The sequence below is a fragment of the Apteryx mantelli genome, chromosome 7 (genome assembly GCF_036417845.1).
Source record: "Apteryx mantelli isolate bAptMan1 chromosome 7, bAptMan1.hap1, whole genome shotgun sequence".
Classification (NCBI taxonomy): Eukaryota; Metazoa; Chordata; class Aves; order Apterygiformes; family Apterygidae; genus Apteryx; species Apteryx mantelli.
Genome location: NC_089984.1, coordinates 31825843 through 31845711, shown reverse-complemented (window position 1 = coordinate 31845711; position 19869 = coordinate 31825843). Strand labels below are relative to the sequence as shown.

The following is a 19869-nucleotide window of genomic DNA, read 5'->3' as shown; positions in this document are numbered from 1 at the left end:
ATGATAATTTTGTATGTTTGTTTTCTTTCATTTTCCTAATGAATGTCACCAAGATCCTCCTCCGAAGCGGATAACAGTGACAGATGTGAATAGTTCTTAAACATCATTAAAATATTCATGACAGCCTCACAGCCTGTCCTGCTAAAATCTCTTTCTGCTCCATCATATGAAATAATAAGATTTAAAAAAAAGGCTTGCAGTTATATATGGAGAAATCAACTATGCTGATTTTACACAGCAATGTAAGATTGAAATATGACAGACAACTGGAACACGGTTGGAACAAAAGAGTGATTCAAGTGCTCACCCCAGTCCCTGGTTGGCTGGCATGTACAAGTGTGTGTGTGTGTGTGTGTGTGTGTGCGCGCGCAAGCGCGCGTGTGTGTGTATGTGGTTCAGGTTTTGTTTTAAACATTTCTTTTACTAAACATTAAATTATTTCCCAAGAAATAAAAAGCTATGTACATTGTAATTATCTACAGTAGGCCTTCGGCATCCTCGCTATTCACATGCATGGGGTTTGGGCTGCATTCATAAACTCAGCCATGCTTCTTCATTGCTTGTGGTGCTGTAGCCTCCAGCCAATCACTCCACAATCCAAGGAACACTGCTGTGTGCGTTTGCTTATTTTTTTCTTTTCTCCACAATCAAAAAAAGCCAGAGGGTGATTAAAATTAAAAGCAATTAAAGGAGGCCAGATCCTGCAAAGAGCTGAGACATGCATGTCATTGGGAAGTAAGGGCTGTTGGCATGTTACAGAGCCTGGTTCAACAACCCAGCCTGAGCCCTCTGGCAGGATGAAGTAGCTGAATCACAACTTATTTTGGAAGGGGTAGAAAAGGGACCATTTACATACAATATGTTGCTTAATTTACCATATCTACCTATTGGATTTGAATACCTAATTCCCATTCTGTACTTAATGGGAGGCTGGCATTCAAATCCCATTGTACTCTTGACTCATTCTTTGCTTCTTCTTTCTAATCTGATGAGTATTTCTCAAATACTAAGAACCTCTGCTATTTATGAATGCAGCCCTGGTAAACAGAAAACACCCACCCCATCCCCTCCCAAATGATAATAATGACATATAACTCTTTCTTTTTTTCATAATAATAATAACAATAATAATTACAAATAAAAAGTCAGAAATGTTGTAGACCAAGTGTATTCCCAGTATTAAACACTAGTGCAGTTAGGGATTTCCTTTGTGCTTTCGCTGTTGGCAATTGTTGAGATGCTTCCTATGAGGGAGAAAATGGAGAAGAGAGTCAGTGCAGTGGCTTCAACAGTCTGGTCTATACTGCTTCTCAATCCCTCTTACGATGTGCTTGTGCAAGTGTACAGACAGAAAAGGTGCTTAAAAGCAACCCATCCTGCTTTGCATTTGCAGTAAGCACAGAGCACGCACAAAGTCAGTTACTACAGCTCAGCTGACCAGCAGTAATTCAGTAAGCCATAGGTGACATTCACCTGTAATGGTAGCAAAACAACCATGTAAGTTTGGTTTTGCCAATTCTTCTGAGGGTTCAGGGCATTTGGGATCCCTCAGGAGAGAGAGGGTCATGAACAGGCAGAGGTGACAGTCACAGCCATTACTTATGACTACCTACCTCTTACTGCTTCCAGGTTCTTATGCTGGACATGTAACACCATGAGAAAGGCTGAAAAGCTCTAGGAAAAAACTCCCTGCTACCATGTTCCAGAAAGGAAGTTTTTCCCTACCTCAGTGCCCTGGGCTCAGAGCTCCCCAGCAGTGGTACCTGGGGTCACGGTCACTGCCTCCCCTGATACACCAGTGATCAACATCCTCACCCACGCTGTGAAACAAGCCCCAGCAGAAAGCTGTGCCTCACCGATCACTCGCGTGTCCAGCTCTTTGTCCATCAGCTCCTCTGGGTCTGTGAACTCACTTAAGGTGATTTTGGGGGCATTTTCACTTTGGCTGACAGAGCCAATCATTTCCTGCTCCTTGTCGTGCTGAACTTGGGCATAGATATTAATCCAAGGGATTTTCCTGCACAGGAAAAGGAAACAAGAGGTTATATTTTGTAAATCGGGGATTTTTGGCATGTCATTGATGAATAAGACCAATTAAATTGAGACTGATCCCAGAAACACAGCACCTGCACTGATGTAGAGTACTAGCTCTCAGAATGGTGAAAGCATCACAGTGATGCTCAGCTCTCAGAGCGCCATTAGCTACCACTAATTCTAACACTAGCTTAAAACTACCCCAAGTCTCAGGCCACTGCCTTCCTATCCTGTGCCCAAGGGCCCCTCCAACTGCAAACCTAAATATTCTGGTCCTTTTAAATGAGAACACAGGGGACACTGTACATCCCGCTCAGACAGCAGCAATCAGCTAAGTACAATCAGTTGCAATTGCCAATTCTGTGCACCTATTACAGGATCAGCGGTGCACTGGAACCCAAAATTAAAAATCTATTTGAGCACTACTATCAATTGAAAAAAACCTGCTAGATTTTTTTCTATAGATAGACCCACAGTGACCCAGTAGAGGTTGCTAAGATTGTGCGTGTGCAGTGGCCTGTGAGAAGGTGACCAATTTTGTTTTTTAATACCCTTAAAAGAACTCTGTGCCATGCATTCCACACTGCCCAAATGAGAGAAATTCAGAGGATTTGTTCTGTTACTTAAAGCACAAGGTAGAGAGAAAGAAGATGCCTTCAAAAGAAGCTATATAAAATGCTATCTCTTTATGCTAACCTTTCTGCTGCTGGATATGTCACAGATTGAAAGCAGTGGAAATTGTCTCAAACCTCATGAATTCAAGAGAGCTACGCTGATTTTACTCCAGTGATGTTTTGGCATCAAATTACTTGTGGCTTGATTTGGCATTCTGCTCTTAACCAACATGAAATCAAGACATATTTGGGATGTTTAGCAACAGTTAACAAATTTCCTGTTCTTCTCCCTTTCTCCCACCCCTTTCCTTTCTTATCCACAAACGTGCTTTATAGATCACTAACAAACACAAACGCTACACAGAGAAGGCACACTTGGTAGTTATATGGTTGTGAATCACATTTCGGTAAGCAGTGAATGAATTAACTATGAGAATTTGCATGTTATCACTTTCACGATTCACACATACTGCATATTTGGAGAGGAGAACCTTTGTTTGCCCCCCTAAATTTCCCTAGGTTTCCCCACCCAAAATTCTGAAGAAAACAAGAGGAGCTGCCTCAGACTCTCTGCCAACAACACAGAAAGTGTGAGCTCTTTAGGGTTTTAAGGCAGAGAGCCTCCAGGTACCGCAGACAGGGAAAAAAGGAACTGAGTCAGCTGTGCATGTGTGCATGCATACACACACACACACACACACAACCCTGTTGTACTTCCCAGCACACATACACCCTCACACATACACTCAGACTGTCCCATTACCTCGCTGTTATCCAGCACACATAAAGACACAGTACAGACCTGCTATATGCTAGACTTCCTAGAAGAGAAACAACTTTTTCACAACCCATTTCCCCACCTTTCCCCCTCCTTTTTCATCCAGGATTCCTCAACAAGCATCTCTCTGGCAGCACAATGTTTAACATGCCTGCTGAGTCTACAACTTGATGGACTCATAACAAGGAGTCTGTGTGCAAACCGGCAAAGTGCCGATTCTATAAATTTGTGGAATTAAAAATTCATGCAGGCCCACGCTCTCCCCTCAACCTTTTCCTGTAAACAGCAGTTGTGTATTCAGGCCAGGATCACAGTTAATCAGAAAAGTACATATTGCTAATGGACCTCTGGAACACTGAGAGCTTGAGGAAAGCTTTTGTTTTCACCTCCTTTTTCCATTAAGAGTTGTCACCAGCTCTCACCTCTGATCCATTGATCCAGAGGTTTTGGATGGAACTGAAAAAGTTGCTTTCTGTTCTGAAATATCTACCCCAGAACACTCTCGGTTTCTGACTCAATCCTAACTTTTGTTAGTTTGATGGGTTTGTCTTGTTTGCAGCAGAGCAGACAAGAATGGAAAGCAAGCTGACAAGCTTTGGGTTAAGCAAAACCCATACTTTAACCACCATTTTACTTTCCAGACTTGTAATACATTCCATTTTTGGCCAGGTTTGGAAAGGCAGTGTCTTCCCAGTCCTGGAGCACAGCAGAAGGCTGATGGCTGCTCTCAACATCCAGGCTTGGAGCAGGGTATATGGGAAGCTCAGCATGCAGCAGAATAGAATCAGGTGCAGAGAAATTATGCTCAAGTTTTTATTAAGGCTCAGGATACTTAAGGAGTATGGGAGTCAGTTTTATGAGCTGTAGCTGCATAACAAGACCTGCAGCCTGCCAAAGCAAAGTGAAAAAGAGAAATCTTAGCCCAGATTCCCAAAGGCATTTTGACGCTTAACACAAACCTTTGTGGCTTTGAGTCTCCCTACCTTAACATAATCACACCTGTTCCTCTGCAAGATTAAGCTATTCACTTTGCAAGATACAGATGAGATGCTGCTGTATGAAGACATTTGGCAAGATGGCCAGAGAACATATGGAGACATCCCAGCATGTGGTTTTTGACTAGGTTTGTATTGAGTAGCTCAATACTCAGTAAGCACGCAGGGTTCCCACTTCTGGCCTGTGGTTCAAACAAGTCTGCTGATGCAGATCACAGCTTGATTTTGGGGTATTGGTGAGCTTCCAGAGCACTGAGCTTGTGGTGGAGGGGCAGGAGATAGCCTTTCTTATATATTTGAGAACAAGAGAGATGTGATCTTGAAGTAACCAAAGGCAAACAGAGACTGTTCTCCACTACAGCAGCTGTGAGCAGCTCCTTGCAGTGTTAGCACTTCCTGACATAATAGGAAGGATCACACAACTTCTACTCTAAATAAAGGAAGTATTTGCTCATCAGATGCTGATATTCTGATCTCTTGTGAACAAGATGTATAGGAAACAGACTCATTCTTCCGTGCCCTGAACCTCTGAAATTCAAGAGTAAAATGTTATCACACTGGACTGCAAAGCTCAAAGTTTATTCATTGCTGTTCTACTGCCTGTTTATAAAGTCGCTGCCAGCCAGCACTGCAAGATGAAAATGTCTCTCATCTTTCAAATACAGCTCAGCCCATGGGATCCACACCTTCAATGAGCTGCGATGTTTCACATGTACTAGCTGTGATTCCAGAGAGACCCAGAGCAACCTATCCCTTTGGCAGGATCACTGAACATCTGGGTCTGCTGACAGTCAGTCAGGTCGAGAAGCCCAGGTCAGAGATTCTCAAGACATGCACTTCTGACTGTAAGAAAAGGCTGAATCTCAAGGTCAGATCTCAAGGTTGTTAATCCATGCAGGCCTAGGGCTATTAATGGCCAAATCTTCAACTGATAGAAACTCACATTCTTCCTAATGGACAGTGTCATTTTGACTACTATTTCTTAAAAAATTCAAACCTTAAACCAATATAACTCACTTTATGTCTACAGTTCAGGCACTGCTCTACCTAGCTTTCTTAGAAACCACCCATCGTCTCTTCCTCCCACCCTCAAAATTTTCTCGACTTACCTCTTGAATTTGTAGATTAAAAAAACAGCCAAGCCTACAAAGACCACAGACAACAACATCAGCATTGCCGAACTGCTGTGACCCGTGCTGGAATCAACAAGGGGTGCTGCAGGAGGAAAGGGAGAGCATTACATTTGCAAGATACTTACTGGGGAACATACAAGTATCAGAGTGTTGAGCTCACTTCTCTCTCTGCTACATTTGCTTCATTATCACTACTGCATGACACATGCTGTTTTCAGCAAGGCCTATCAGTAGGAAACAAATTGATTCCCTTGTCCTTTGAAAGCCAAGCTCCCTTTTCAATACAGTGCAGTCTAACATCTTCTAGTGAAAAGGCACCGCCAAGCCATGCTCAGCTGAATGGCTGATTGTTCCCGTGTTAATACTCTGGGCTATCCCATCTTAGGCTTTCCCATGGACTGGAGCAGCAATGAAATTTATGAAGTATGGCTCAATACACGGGAACTGTGGGTTATGTCTGTTCTGCTTTGGAGAAGCTATCTCAGAGCATCCATGAACACTATGTCTCCCATCTTCCACGGTCAAGTCTGTCTCACACGTAACAGGGATTTGATCTTGTGAGAAACCTCAGGGCTACTGGACGTTAGATGTATGCCCATGACTTTTTAACTGAGTTCAGTTTTCATACTGGGGAGGAGCCCAAAGAAATAATCATAGACCTAAGCATGCACTACATTATAACATTGTGGAGCTCTGATCCATCTATGCTTGGCATTTTTAGCAGGCTAAAGAAAGTCTATTATAAAATATTGTGCGTACAGTTACTCCCACAGCTCATCGGGGGAGGCATCTATGGCTTAATGGTCTGAGCACTGTGCCGAGAATCAAGAGTCCAGTGAAAAGTCCCTAATGATGTACAAATGATTGCAAGTAGCAGCCGAGTATTTCTCATTCTGCATAAATATTTGGTTCAGGTTTTTTATTGTTCTCTGTTCTTTTTCTGTCACCCACAGGATGGGAACAAGTCTATGCAGATAAAACCACTTCTGGTCCCACACCCAAATCTTCCCACTTAAGAGTCTGATCCTGCCAGTGTCCGGCTTTCACCATTTCTACAGACTCTTTCTTGGAAAAGAACTGGCTCCTGTTTCATCTGAATCAAAATACTATGGGAATGATCATGAAACAAATGCAGATCCAGCACCCCAGTTTGAGGGGTGTGAGAATAGTTGAGCATTGTCACCTAAATCTGCACTTTACAGTCTCTTACTAGAAAAAAACCAGATCCTGAACCAGAGGGCTGCAGCCATTTGGATCTAGATCCCAGTTTTGCAGATTAATTCATTCCAGCCTGCGCCTGTTAATGTCCAAATCTCACCCCCAAGCAACAGTCAGAGAGTAAAGATGCAAAGGCATTACCTGTGGGACAAGTCATGAACCATGATTTAGCCCAGCTCTTGGCTCTCTGAAAGTCTCATGAAAAGGGAGGTTGAAATGTACCATCCTAGGACATGAACTGCCATCTCTCAGAGAGGCTATCAGCAATGTCACTTGCATGAGATCCCACTTCTCAGATAACTGCAAAGGCAGTCATCAAAACCAAGGGCAAAATAAATCCAGCATCTGCTCTATAGAAATCAGTATCTTAGCAATAGATGAGAGCTTCATACTAGGGTGGTCTAAATTCTCAGCAATAGCTTGGCTTCACACTAAGGTGGTCTAAAGGAAAGGGGGTGATGATGTTTAAAGGGACTATTCACTACTCTGCATGAAATCGGAGATAGATAGCATTCAAATTTAAATAAGTGCTAATATGTAGAAAGAAGTCACTCTTCAGGCAAGTATTCCTCTGCAAGAGGCCTAGGTCTTCTTTTCATGAGTACTTTGCCCATGTAAAGCTTCCCAGATAGTCATAACATTAGGAAGCCCTTTGCAATAAGCAAACAATTCAATGTCCATGAAAGTTAGTAAGAATACATCCACTGAATTCCACAGGAGCAGGATGAAGGCTTAATAGAATACCATTCACCTGATTTTCTTAAAACACTTGAAAAACATCAACACATTAATTAAGCCATAGAGAACTCCTAAATGGTGCTTTTAATACTTGTACAAACTGGTGCGTAAAGATGCCACTGCAGGATTCTGTTTTTAACACTTCTTTCTTCTGCCACAGACAGTGTCTTGGTATGATCCATCCTAAGTATCTCAGTAGCATCTACCAACTGTGTGAGTGCTCTGATCTAGACCTGTTCTTCTGCAGTAGTCTGAAGCCTCAAGAGAACCACAGTCACACATTTGACTCCACACTCACCTAATGTTAACTGAGTGACATACACAATGACTTCAACACCAGGCTTCAGTTCAAACTGGACCAGGTTCTGGTTGAGAGCGTTAAAAAGGATTTCAACAACCTGATGAAATAATAAGAGATACAACAAGTTAAAATACACAATAGAACCAGCTTGAAAGAACATTCAGGAATGCATGTAGCCTAAGAATTTTGACTAACATCTCTTATTGGCTTCAGGAAGAAGGAGAAGAGAGTGGAGAAGAGGAAGGGAGGTGAGAGACTGAGGAAGAACAGAAGAGAGAACATGTGCATATGCTGTAGATGGAACTGAGTGTTATTCCACACAGTTCTCCCTATAGGACAGGTGCACTTTTGAGACTTACAGAGTATGTTACTATGCCTCTCCTGGGAAGAAAATCAAGAAGTAAAATTAGCAAAATGTTCAAAATGTTTTTGGAAGAGAAATAATGATCCTTCACCCTCCATAACATCCTCTGAAATCCCTGAGAACTTCTGCCTTGGCATCATGCTGGAACTGAGCTGGGTCCAACCTAGCAACACTTTTTTACTCACTTTCATTCAAGATAATCTCAGTCTTGCAGCTTCTGTTTAAATAGGATGCTGGGGATGCTACAATTCAGTTTTGAAGGTTAATGTCACACTTGCCATATTTCTCCTTCATTTAGAAGTGGGGCCTTGGAGTGGAGGTTACTTATGGCCAAGCAACCCAGCTACGACGTGTTATTCGGTTGCCTCACCAGAGCCTGAGCCTGCTAATGTCTGGTGTCCTTAGAGTAGTTCTGATGGCTTACTCTCCAGGACAGAGCTCCTCAAGCAGAAGCCACCAACAGTTGCCAAAGTCCAAACAAGTAGACTGTCAAATAAAATCAGAACCCTAGAGATTGAGGCCTCATGATCAGCTGGGTCAGAGACCTGATATGAGATATCTGCATAATACTCACATATGAGATACTGTCCCGTTAGCTTGTTCAGAGAGAAATCTATTCTGGATAGACTCACTGAACAGGACAGAAAAGATCCCAAGAAAATCCCTCCTCATAACCTTCCAGACCTCCCCACAACCATGCATCTTTTCTGCACACTCAGCAATGTAAATTTAAAACTAGCTTTGCTAGTTTTCTATCACAAATGTACTACCCCGAGGGAACTGACATTCCTCAGTGGGTGACAAGAGCTTCCAAAGAATTTAGCAGTCCTCTGAGTTATTTAATGTTTGATCACAGCAGAGTTAGTCCTGTAGCTGCTTTGAGATGCTTCACACATAGCTTTCACACAGTAAAAATGGTGCAAACAAGAATATTAGCTTGAGCTAAGCAGCTTTTCCAGCAGTACTTCACTCCTCCTGCCTTTATAGAGCTGATTTAATCACTTGGTAATTCTAGCATGAAAGCTTCAGCAGACTAGAGCTGTTGTTCCTAGCTCTTCCCTTGCCTGCATATCACTGTTGCTATTCATCACTGTAATTACCTATTTATCTAAATGGATGGATTTTGTAACTTCCAAATATAGTTTGCACACGCCATTCGCTGCTGCAGAATAAAGAGGTCTTGTTCTGGTGATATACGAGCTGAAGAGCCTGATTTATTTTTAGTAAACCTCAGTATATTATCTTGCTGCTTTGGCCTGTGTCTATTACCATTTCTCCAGGCAGCGAAGGCAGTATATATTCAAGGTTTCTTTGGCCATAACTGCTATAATGAGGACACACCACTGATCCAGGAAGAACCACTGCTGGTAGACTGTGACACATCTCAGTAAGGTACTTGGAAAGTCCATTTTCCTTGTAAAAATCATTTTTTAATGCCATAAACTATACTGCTCCAGTCCCAGATGCATGCACATCCCTCATGCTTGTTGCAAGTCATTTCCAGTGCTACACAGATTTAGGGGCCCATCTGCAAATGATATGATGCAAATGAATGTTCTGTGAATCCTTCTTTCCTTACTTGCTCCAGATCAGCCTCACTGCTTTTCCTCCTCTCTGTTGTGTTTTTACAGGGCAGTATGAAGAGTTCAGCAGAGGTAGGCAGCCCAGGAAATACAGCTACCAAGATCTGTTCATCAGGGACACCAGTCACCTAAAAAAAGTAATAAAAAAAAAGTTTAAAAAAAGTAAAAAGTCACTAGCTGCCATTCTATTACTGATGTTTCCACTGACTATGGGAAATTGTACTTCCATCAAATTGTGATTTGTTCTGCTATAGGCATGTGGCCCTAATGAGCTGTTCTGCCGTTTGGTGAGAGTGAGGTTCCTCTAATGACTCACTCTCCTCTACTTCATTTCTAGAGGTAAGGTAGGCTTGACAATATCCCTAGATCCAAAGATCTCAACCCTGTGTTCAAAATCCAAACCTACCATGTCTCCAGATCTGAATTTTCCATATAGTCCCTCTCACTACAAAAGAATGAACCCAAAGTCAGGGTCAGAGAGCCTGGCTCTGAGCAACCACTGGCAAGTATGCAACAAATGGGGACAAAACTGCCTGAAATCACCTTCTAATATCAAGTTATGGAGATCTCCACTTGCCATATGCAAACGACTGTCTTAATGTCTCCACTCGGAGTTCTTTCACTTCAGGGGCTGACTGGTGGCTGTGCTAGGAACTGCTCAGTTTGCCAAACAGCTGGTTCCAGATCTGATGTTCACAACCTGCTTCAGCATGACCTGCCCGCTAACACTACTACCCTCTCTCCCCAAATCCGTGCTGTGCATCTGCAGTTGGGCAGGAAGCTTCTCCTCTCTCAGAAACTCCTGGAGGCTAACCCCATGAGCTCCCTGGTCCTACCCTGCCTCCAGCTCATTCCTGAGCTAAATAATATCAAGGTGGCAGCCTATCCCCGGTGAACTGTCCTGTAAGCATAACCCATAGGCTGCAACCAAATAGTCCAAAAAGGATGCACAAGCAAGCACTTCAATGTGATTTCTACTGTTGTCTGTAACCATTCATAGTTACAACATTATTTATTTTTTCTGCAAACTTGACTCTGAATACAGTAAAAGGGAAGAACAATTTTAAACAAATGAACTAGGTGTTTTGTCAGGACGGGAAAACAATCAAGGAAACTCTCATAAATGCAAATTTGGAGTGGCCTGCAGATAGGAAAAGCTGACCAGGAATGTACTTTCCCTGTAAAATTAATCAGCTTCCATTTCTAAGAACAGCTGTGGCTGAAGCAAAAACACAAGATTCTTTTTGGCAGAAAGTAAATTAAAAACACAAAAGTTTCCTTTAAATCTATCTCCTGATTTCACACAAAACCAAAGTCACTGCCTATTTGATAACATAAATTATTCTGTCCCCTTTCCTGCAAGAATTTGAGTACTAGTTCACATATTCTAATTAATCCTAAAGGAGGATTCAGTATCTTCAACCCCAGAAGTTTTGTCTTTTTATTTTAAAAAGTAAGTTTGTTTTCCCTCTCAATCCTCATTTTTTGCCCCAGCTGGATAGTGAGCAGAGCTTTGCAATATTTACTAGTTGCTACACTTAGCTCCATTAGGAGTCTGAATATCAGGAACAGCTAAAAAGTTCTTTCTCATGCATCTAACATACTACAGTGCCAGTCTTCTGGGATGGGATAGATCAGCTCTTGAAAAACACACAGTAACACTACCCAAAGGTTTGGAGTAGAAAACTGAATCCTGTACTATCCATTTGGCAAAATAAGAATAATAGTGATGCTATTACAATCTAGAATATGTAAAGTCCTCAGGGATACTAAAGGCTCAAAAATGTCACAGAAACATTAATAACAGTAATTATAATATTTCCACAAAATTCCTAATATAATTTGTCTCTATAAAAAGATCCAGCACATTAAGAAGCAGTCAATTTAAAATGATAGCTTCATTACTGCCGTTCCTTCCCATTCTTCTAGGCTAGCATGCTAAAAAGTCTGCGTGTTTTAACAGCCTCGTCAATGTTTGCACAGAAGAAGACGAAACAGATGCTCACCTGTGCTAGAGCTCTCTTGATGACTTTGCCAATGTCTTGTCTCCATTCTGGGATGTCAGGGTTGTGGTAGTCCAAGTTAGGAGAAAATGACAGGAGTTGAGACTGGAAATACTCTGGAGCAGAAAAACAGTATCAATGAGAAGATTAAATGAGCAGTACTCAGGGAACAGCCAAAGCTTGTGGAAGTTAACAGAAAGACCATAATTAAAGAATCTCAAAACAGAGAGAGGAAAGGATGAAGGAAGAAAAAGCGCAGACTAACACTAAGTAGGATAGAAAGCTTGCAAGGTAAAAATGTCCTTATAAAGAATATTTTGCCCTAATGTCAACTTGCAGCTCTTCCCAGAAGAAATGGAAGAAAGAATGAGGGATGTGAGAGGATGCCTTCCTTTTGTGATGCCTCTGAGTTTTGTAATTTTGCCACCAAACTTCATCAGATCCTGCTTACAAAGAAGCTGACCAGTAAATAAGGTGGCATCTGGCTGAAATTTGGGAGGTCTGTGCAATTGCATGCATTGTGCTCTGCAGAGCAAACACTTACTGTAAGTCATATGTTTTCAAAAGCAGGCATTATCTGTTTGCTGTCCTGGAGAGAAGCCATGAGCGGTTAATACCCCAACAAATCAGAGCCCAATAGTGCTAATGACAGGCTAATCAAGCAACGGCTATTCATGAAACACTCTGAAATTAATTCCTAATTGACAGATTGCGGGGAGGAAGAAAAAGTTCCTAGATTGACTTCAGATACAGAACAATTAAAAAAATTTCTCCAGCTCCAACTCTCCCCTCTAATGTCACCAGAATCATTCCACTGTTGGCATAAGAGCCTTTCCCTAGGAAAAACCCACACCTTCCCTTAGGGGCTATCTCCAACCCTCCATCTCAGCACCAGTTTTCACCTAAGATAGACTGGTTTCTCCCTTGTTTTATTTCTCTCTTGCCTGGCTGTTCTCTAGTGATCATTCCAGAGCCTGCTGGGATCTCTTGATCTTTGATGCTGGGAACTGAAGCTTGCTTAGTTACAGCTATAACACATTTGCCAGTCATGAGATTTTCATCACCACAAGGTACTATCTAGAACAAAAGGGATATCTCCATTTACCAGGAGTATCTCCATATATACTTGCTGTAGCATGTTATTCTTTAGAGTAGGACTAGCCAAACAGACGATGTCTTTATAACTATGGCATGATTTTGAATGCCTCTCGGGTCATTAGAACAAGCCCAGATGCTTAACCTTGCCCGCTGTCCATGCTCTGACGTGTATCTAGGAAGTGGTCCCACAGAGTTACACCAAAACTGGCATGCAGCCCACAGCTGAAGAACAGACTGGCCAGCCCTGCATTACAGAAGGGAGACTTGAAACGTGCATCTTCTGCTGCACGGAAGTCAACGTGCAGTGGACCCACTAGTCATGCTGCAAAGCTTTCTTTGACAACAGGAAGCTCTTGAGAAATTTATGCAGGTTCTACTCTTCAGATATGCTGAACACCAGAGTCCAAGCCCAGAATCCTTATGACAAATGTGCACGATGGATTTGGGCCAGAGGCACAGATCCAGAATGGGAATCACATAAGTTCTCAGGGTAGAAGACTCTCCTTTCTGTTTATGGATATGTGCCATGCCTCACCTTGAAGCACCTGATGTCTAGACACTTCAAATAAGTAACATTAATCATTTGTAAGAAGCTACCAGTTTTAGATCAAGCTAAACTAGCAAGAGTATAAATGAGGAAATCTACAGAATAGCAGGGAAGTACCAGCACAGCATTTCTCTTGCGTATTTTGCAAGATCTGTTCTTTCTTTTTATATGTTGCAATATATTTTTAAATAAAACAAGCATAAAACAGAGTGGGAAAACCCTCTAAACTTCTGAAGGCTTAATCCAGAGCCTGGCATACAAAGCTTTTGACTTTTGAACGCTCACTACCATTTCCAATTTATTTTTTGAATAAATTCTCCGCTGTTAACCACAAACTGAGAAAACCCTGCATAAATCCCCTCTCCCACTGCTAACATAGCAAAGCCGTACCCTCCTGCTTAGAGCTGTCATAACTTAACATAGGACATAGATAGGATTGGTAACACAAATTTACTAGAGCACACATTTAGCAAGGGTGTCTCTCGTTTATGTACTCAAACTTGAAATGATCACCAGATTTGGGGTCTAGAACGACGCTCTCCTTAGACCAGGTCAGTCTCCAGTGTGGTACAGCTAGGACTATTTGGACATTTCAGCTGGATGAATTCCTCTCTGTGATAGAGCCCTTAAGCTTTGGATCTTTTGCACAGAAAGGCAAAATTCCTTACAGGATGTTTGAAAGCAGAGAGTGAGGAATGCTCTGTGGGACCTACTGGGATCTTTACTTCACAACTAAAAAGTACAGAACAAGATCACCTAAGGGCACCTTCTCAGCCTGTGCTCTGATAAGCTTGATACAAGTTTGTTCCAGAAACCAGTGGAAAGCTGCAACAGTTTCTCAGAACTACACACTGCATTTTGTAATGCCCCAAACGATCGAGTAGAGAGTTACTTACATTTGCTAATAGTAAGTTTGGGTATTACTAAATCATATTATCAGATTATTAAGTCCCATTGCATTTCACAGCTAGGCAATCAATAAATACTTGTTTAGCTGCTTGTTAACTCTGAACATAGAGCTTTCGAGCCACCAGCGGGGCATTTATTTATCTTCTAATTATTGAAACAAGACACATAGCTCAACCACATAGTGGAACCTCAATTATTTGAAGTCCACATCTCTCAATAAACTTGCCATTCAAAGAAAAGCTCGCCCTGGAATGCTGGATGCCAACAACTGGATAAGACAAATGAATAGCACTGGGGAGATAATTATTCCTTGGAGAAATCTCCAAAGACCTGGCCAGAATTGCTGAGAGAGCCATTCCACTCAGGCTTTATCAAGCCCCAAACTGGAACAGCTCTTTGGTCAGCTGAAGGGTGCTTTTTGGAACCCATGATTTGCGGATATGCTAAGAACATAACAAAAGTCACCCACAGGAAAGTCCAGTAGCCACACTCAGACCTCCAGCTGTGGCATGGAAGACGGACAGAGGTGGCAGCAATAGAGCCATTTCGGCCCCCCTATTTCCCAGACCCCTCCAGACCTCTGCTGTTTATGCAATCACTGTACAGAGAGGAATGATGGCTGTATTCAGGCCACCTTACCAATGTACCATGCCTGCTTCTTTCCAGAGCTAGGAAGTGGAGGGAAGACATTGTGGCTACAGCCCTAAGTGTTTTATTTTGGAAGCTTCCAGTCAGGGTATGCAGACAGGAAGTCAATGGGCAAAGAAGGAGATATCAGCCATTTTACTACAGTGCTGAGCTGACAGATTTAGCTAGTTGCCCCATCCAATTCACTCCTGCATTTGGCGATCAGCACAAATCTAATCTATGTGATTTTTGGTTAATAAATATTTGCCTTCAGAGGTTCCTCCAGGCACTATGGAGTAGAAAGAGTTCATTTTGGTTCAGCAGCAACTGCCTGTTTTTCACCTCTAGACAGCCCCTGAGCTGTGATTCAAAAAAGACTGAGGGTACCATGCACTGCGATCTCCTTGGTGTCTTGGATCAGGGTGTTGCCTGCAGCAACCTGCACCGTGACAGTGTTCATCCCCTCCATGGCGAAGGTGTATGAGATGCTGCTCTCCAAAGTGATGAGAGGCTGCAAAAAGTAAACACAGATGTTGATATCAAAATCAGGATAAGACTGACTCAGAATCACAGCAACAGGCAACTGGCTGATCCGCCAGGCCACAATAGCCTTCCTCCTCTGGCAGAATAAGTGCTGCAGACGCAGTAGCGTACACACACACACACACACAAACCCATACAGTTGCTATATAAGCTGTACAATACGCAGGGTTCAGCTCAGACCAGCGTTTGGATATAAACCTTTGCAGATTCTTCTTCAAACATTTTATGTTGTTTAGATTTAGGACTGACCATTGCTTTTATGATGCAAATCCATCTATCCATCTCAGAGCAACTCTGCTCAGGACAGAGAAAGGGCACTCAGCATTGCCCTGTCGATGTTCTGAGACTCTAAGACGTGTAAGCTAGCTGCAACCATAAGCTGGCAGGCTATGTTAACGATGCTGAAAGCACGGCATAATAGCCAGGGAGAGTGATGTCTGAATGTTTTTGGATGTCTTCCAGAGTAAAGTTGACCTGCGTTTGGCCAGCTCAGAGCCCTGGCAGAAGAGACTGACTTTATCTGCACCTTCTCAAATAAAAATGTCCTTAATAGCACTACAGCTCTCCTCTCTGAACAGGAAACTCTCACAGTGATACACATACAGATGAGAAGAATACCATGTTTGGGGAAAGAGATTTGTGTATTGAAAATCAAAAGCTCCAGTCCTAGCAGCGCTACTGATCTGATTGCTAGTCTACAGACAGGTCTCTGTGTTTGGATTAAAACATTAAAATAGAAATAGTGATACCAGCCTCCATTGCAAAAACACATACAGGTCCAAGAGCATGGATAAATTCATTGTATCATTGCTGTTGTGCCTTCACCCCACTGCCAATCTGTTTCCAGAGAAATAAAAACACTAAGCATTAACCTCCCAGCTCTCACACTTCATCCTGCCAAGCAGCATTTCGCAACAGTGGCAATCCATGCCATTTTTGTAGCCAAGTCAAAGCTTCCACTGGCATAGCACAGGCTGGCAAACAGCTTTGCCCCCTGCAGAATACCACCTTACTTTGACCCCTCATCCTTGAGCTGAAAAAGCAACAGGAAAAAAACTCTTCCAACCACAGGGGACTCGCAGACCAAGTGAGCAAGCATGCCTGCTCATGCTAGCCCTGGAGTGCTAGCTGACTTATAATTAGATACACACACATCCTGGACAAGCAGAATGGGCCTATAACAAACTGCAGTGATATTAGTAGTCTTCCTGGGGGTTACAGGTTGTGATTCCATGCAAAGGCAGAAAAGAGGAGCCAATCTGGTCTTCAAAATTACTGTTTTTCCTTTTCGTATGTCTGTGGGCTGGACATTCCATTACCATGGCTGATTTCACCTCCATCATGGAGTTTTAACATTCAGCCAACTCCTTAATTTTAATTCAAGCACCAAGACCTGGAAACTAACTCTAAATTAAATCAGGCAGTTTAAGGTTCATTTGCTCAAACCTATTAGACAGCTGGACACATTTATTAAACTGGACCTGTGTTAATCCAAGCAAATTGGCCTTTGGGTATACTGCAAAATTAGCACAGAAGAAATTCAGTACAATGGTTCCAGCAGGAGGGGGAAGGCAGCAGAAGAGCCTTAGCCAGGTCATTTGAGTGTAAGACAACATTCTTCTGTGCAGCAGCACAGAGAGTACCTTAGTGAGACTGCAAAGTGACACAAGACACATTTGGTTCTGTCTGGGATGCCTACAGGCTGAAGAGGAAAAGAAACTGCAATTCTTCAGTGTGCAACCTGAATATATCACCTAACAATGTCAGTTATTCACTCTGAACAATATTACACACCACATCACATAATTCACACACAGATCACAGTGTCTGCTTCTTCCACCTGCACTAAGAGCACCACAGAGTGCCTGTGAGTGGGCACAGACAGGGATCTGAGAGGTACATTAAACATGACAGAAGGAGATTCGATGTGATGCAGATTGGTGCCATAGGAAAAAAAAAAAAAGCAGCTGCTGCTGCTGCTGCCATATTTATATCCTTTGCCATACTTTTGTCAAATGCTAAGGGGCACAGCTGAAGTATGCTTCATGAGGTGGCTGGAGAGAATACTTTGCAAAGAATGAAAGATGCTCTGGATTTGGCCACATGCAAAGGCAAAATCTTTACTAATCCACACCTCAGTCTATTTCAGCAACATGTAAAATCACTCCTAGGTGTTACCAGGGTTAGCTACTCCATGTAAAGCTATTTCCAAACCATCCATCCCAAACACATCCAAATCTGCCTGTACTCTGTTGCTGACAGGTCTGAAATTTGACCTAACGTATATAAAAGATAACAGATCATATTGACAACCCAGATCCAAGCACCCCAAGAACTGTGTAGAAATCTTCAGCAAACAGCACAGGTTTTCTCTGCCTTTTCTAGCTTATTTTCTATTTTAAAGAGTCTTTTTCTCAGGCCCTATTCACAGCCAACTTCTATGTTAAGAACAAAAGCACTGGCAGGAAAACTCTTAACACCTGGATACACTAGAGGGCTTAAGCAGATGATCAAGTTACCACTGTCTAAATTGTCTCAGATATACTTTAATGGCTGTCCATGTGTGAGCACTGAGCCCAAAGTAACTGAACTGTAATGTGTTTTTGCATGCTCCTCTTTCACTGCAGGATAAGCAATTTGGAATTACCTTTTACTTGTCATGGACTAAGCATATATGTGTGGGTGGTTGTCACAGCTCAACCAAGCCACAGTAACTTGCTAACTTATAGTAACTGGTTTTTGTTTCTGAGCTCTTTTGGTGGCTCAATTATGCCTCCACAAAAATAAGTGAGTTCTTACAGTGAGCTTCCTAACTTGATGCAAAATCCCAGTAGACAAAGTACTCACTGTTTTTTTCTCCTGTTATTGTTGGTAGTCAGGGTAAGAGGATACAACTCAAGCAACTTTGTCAAAGAGAAAATAAAATACTTGTGTCTCTGCTATTTTTTATTTCAAATTCCGTATTTTCATGTAAAAATACTCATTTTTTCAACCCTGATCTCACTTCAGTGCCCACCTTCAATTGCAATTCAATAATGTAGACAATAACATGATCTAAACTGCTTTTTCAAATAAGAGCACATGCTAAATTGTAAAATTACCAAGTGTACAGCTCACAACTGCAGTAATGGAATACAGTGCCTGTGCATCAGCTGTCACACTCTTCAACCTGCATTAGCTGTAGCTAATAAGCAACTCTTTGCTTTCTCCATTTGAACTCCATTTTGTAGTTTCATTTATTTTAACTATTGATAAAAAGGCTCTTTATAATACATTTTTGCCAGTCCCTTGAAAACTCAGCACAAAGAAGTCTTACTTGTATCTCTAATACATATATCCAAGACTGTGAACAATGGTCATGGACAGGCCAAAACAATTCACTGAGAGTCTAGCTTGAAATTCTAGATACAACTGGTTATTTGAACACCAACAGCTTTAAAGTATTGTGTTGGAATCCAGCATTATATACTACATACTGGTACATAATGGAAAGGCCCATGGTTACTGGAACGCCAGCAGTTTTTAAACACTGTGTTGAAAGCCACTATTATCCCATATACAGTGGTATATAATTTAGTTACGTTGCAAGTGAACTCTGGTAATAACAGTGGTTTTTAAAGCTCAGTAGGGCTGACAACAACCAAATGTAAAAAAGTAATGACTCCTAAGAGCAACAACATGAGATAGGAGGAAACAAATTCACAAAGGTCAGATAACAACATACATTTTTAGATAAAGGAAAAAAACAAGGAATACAAAACAAGCAAAGGCAGGCTTTCATTATGGCTCAAAGAGTTCCCTGTCTGGTGCAACAAGTTTAGGAAGTAAAAGTAAACCAGAGGGTGGCTCTACCTTGGTGTTGTTACCAAACCACCAGAAGTACGTAAGTGTGCCTGCCTGGCTGGGCCAAACCACCGCAGTAATGTTGACATCCTTATTCCTGATGGCGACAAAGGGGACACTCAGATGGACGTGCTCCACTGGACCTGTGGGAAGAGGCAGTTCATTATTAGAGGCTTTGAGTTAAATCCTCTTTGCTCAGTTGTGAGCAGCAAGAATCTTTCCTTTAAATAAATCAAATGCCTTATGCCAGCATTGAGACTCTATTATAGCAATGCAAAAGAATCTCAGTCAAAAAGCAAGGGTGAAAGATAATAGATTAATAAACAAGATCACACATTCTTTATCACTCTTAATTCTAGGGGAGGCAGAAGCGTTTTCCACAGCGCTGATCTCAGATAGGGTCAGCACTGGGTTTAGAACACAGGGAGATTTTTTTAAATGCAGTTTGAGGGCTATGAATTGGCTATGCACTGCGTAGGGCAAGCTGCTCTCAAGAGCTTGAGGGATAGGAGGCAAGAGAGCAAGAAAGCATTTGCTTGAA

The 19869-nt window shown here is 42.1% G+C and overlaps 1 protein-coding gene across 1 annotated transcript in view; it reads right to left on the bottom strand.

Annotated features, from left to right (window-relative positions):
- Positions 1-1152: 1152 nt before the first annotated feature.
- SORCS3 (sortilin related VPS10 domain containing receptor 3) overlaps positions 1153-19869 on the bottom strand; it is a 315056-nt gene continuing 296339 nt past the window's right edge. Inside the window, exons 20-27 of the mRNA XM_067300219.1 lie at positions 19338-19471; positions 15330-15453; positions 11765-11877; positions 9755-9886; positions 7809-7908; positions 5531-5636; positions 1857-2017; positions 1153-1244 (exon numbers count right to left, since the gene is read on the bottom strand). Of these exons, the coding sequence (XP_067156320.1) occupies positions 1180-1244; positions 1857-2017; positions 5531-5636; positions 7809-7908; positions 9755-9886; positions 11765-11877; positions 15330-15453; positions 19338-19471 (935 nt within the window). The 3' untranslated portion in view covers positions 1153-1179. The remainder of the gene's footprint in view (positions 1245-1856; positions 2018-5530; positions 5637-7808; positions 7909-9754; positions 9887-11764; positions 11878-15329; positions 15454-19337; positions 19472-19869) is intronic.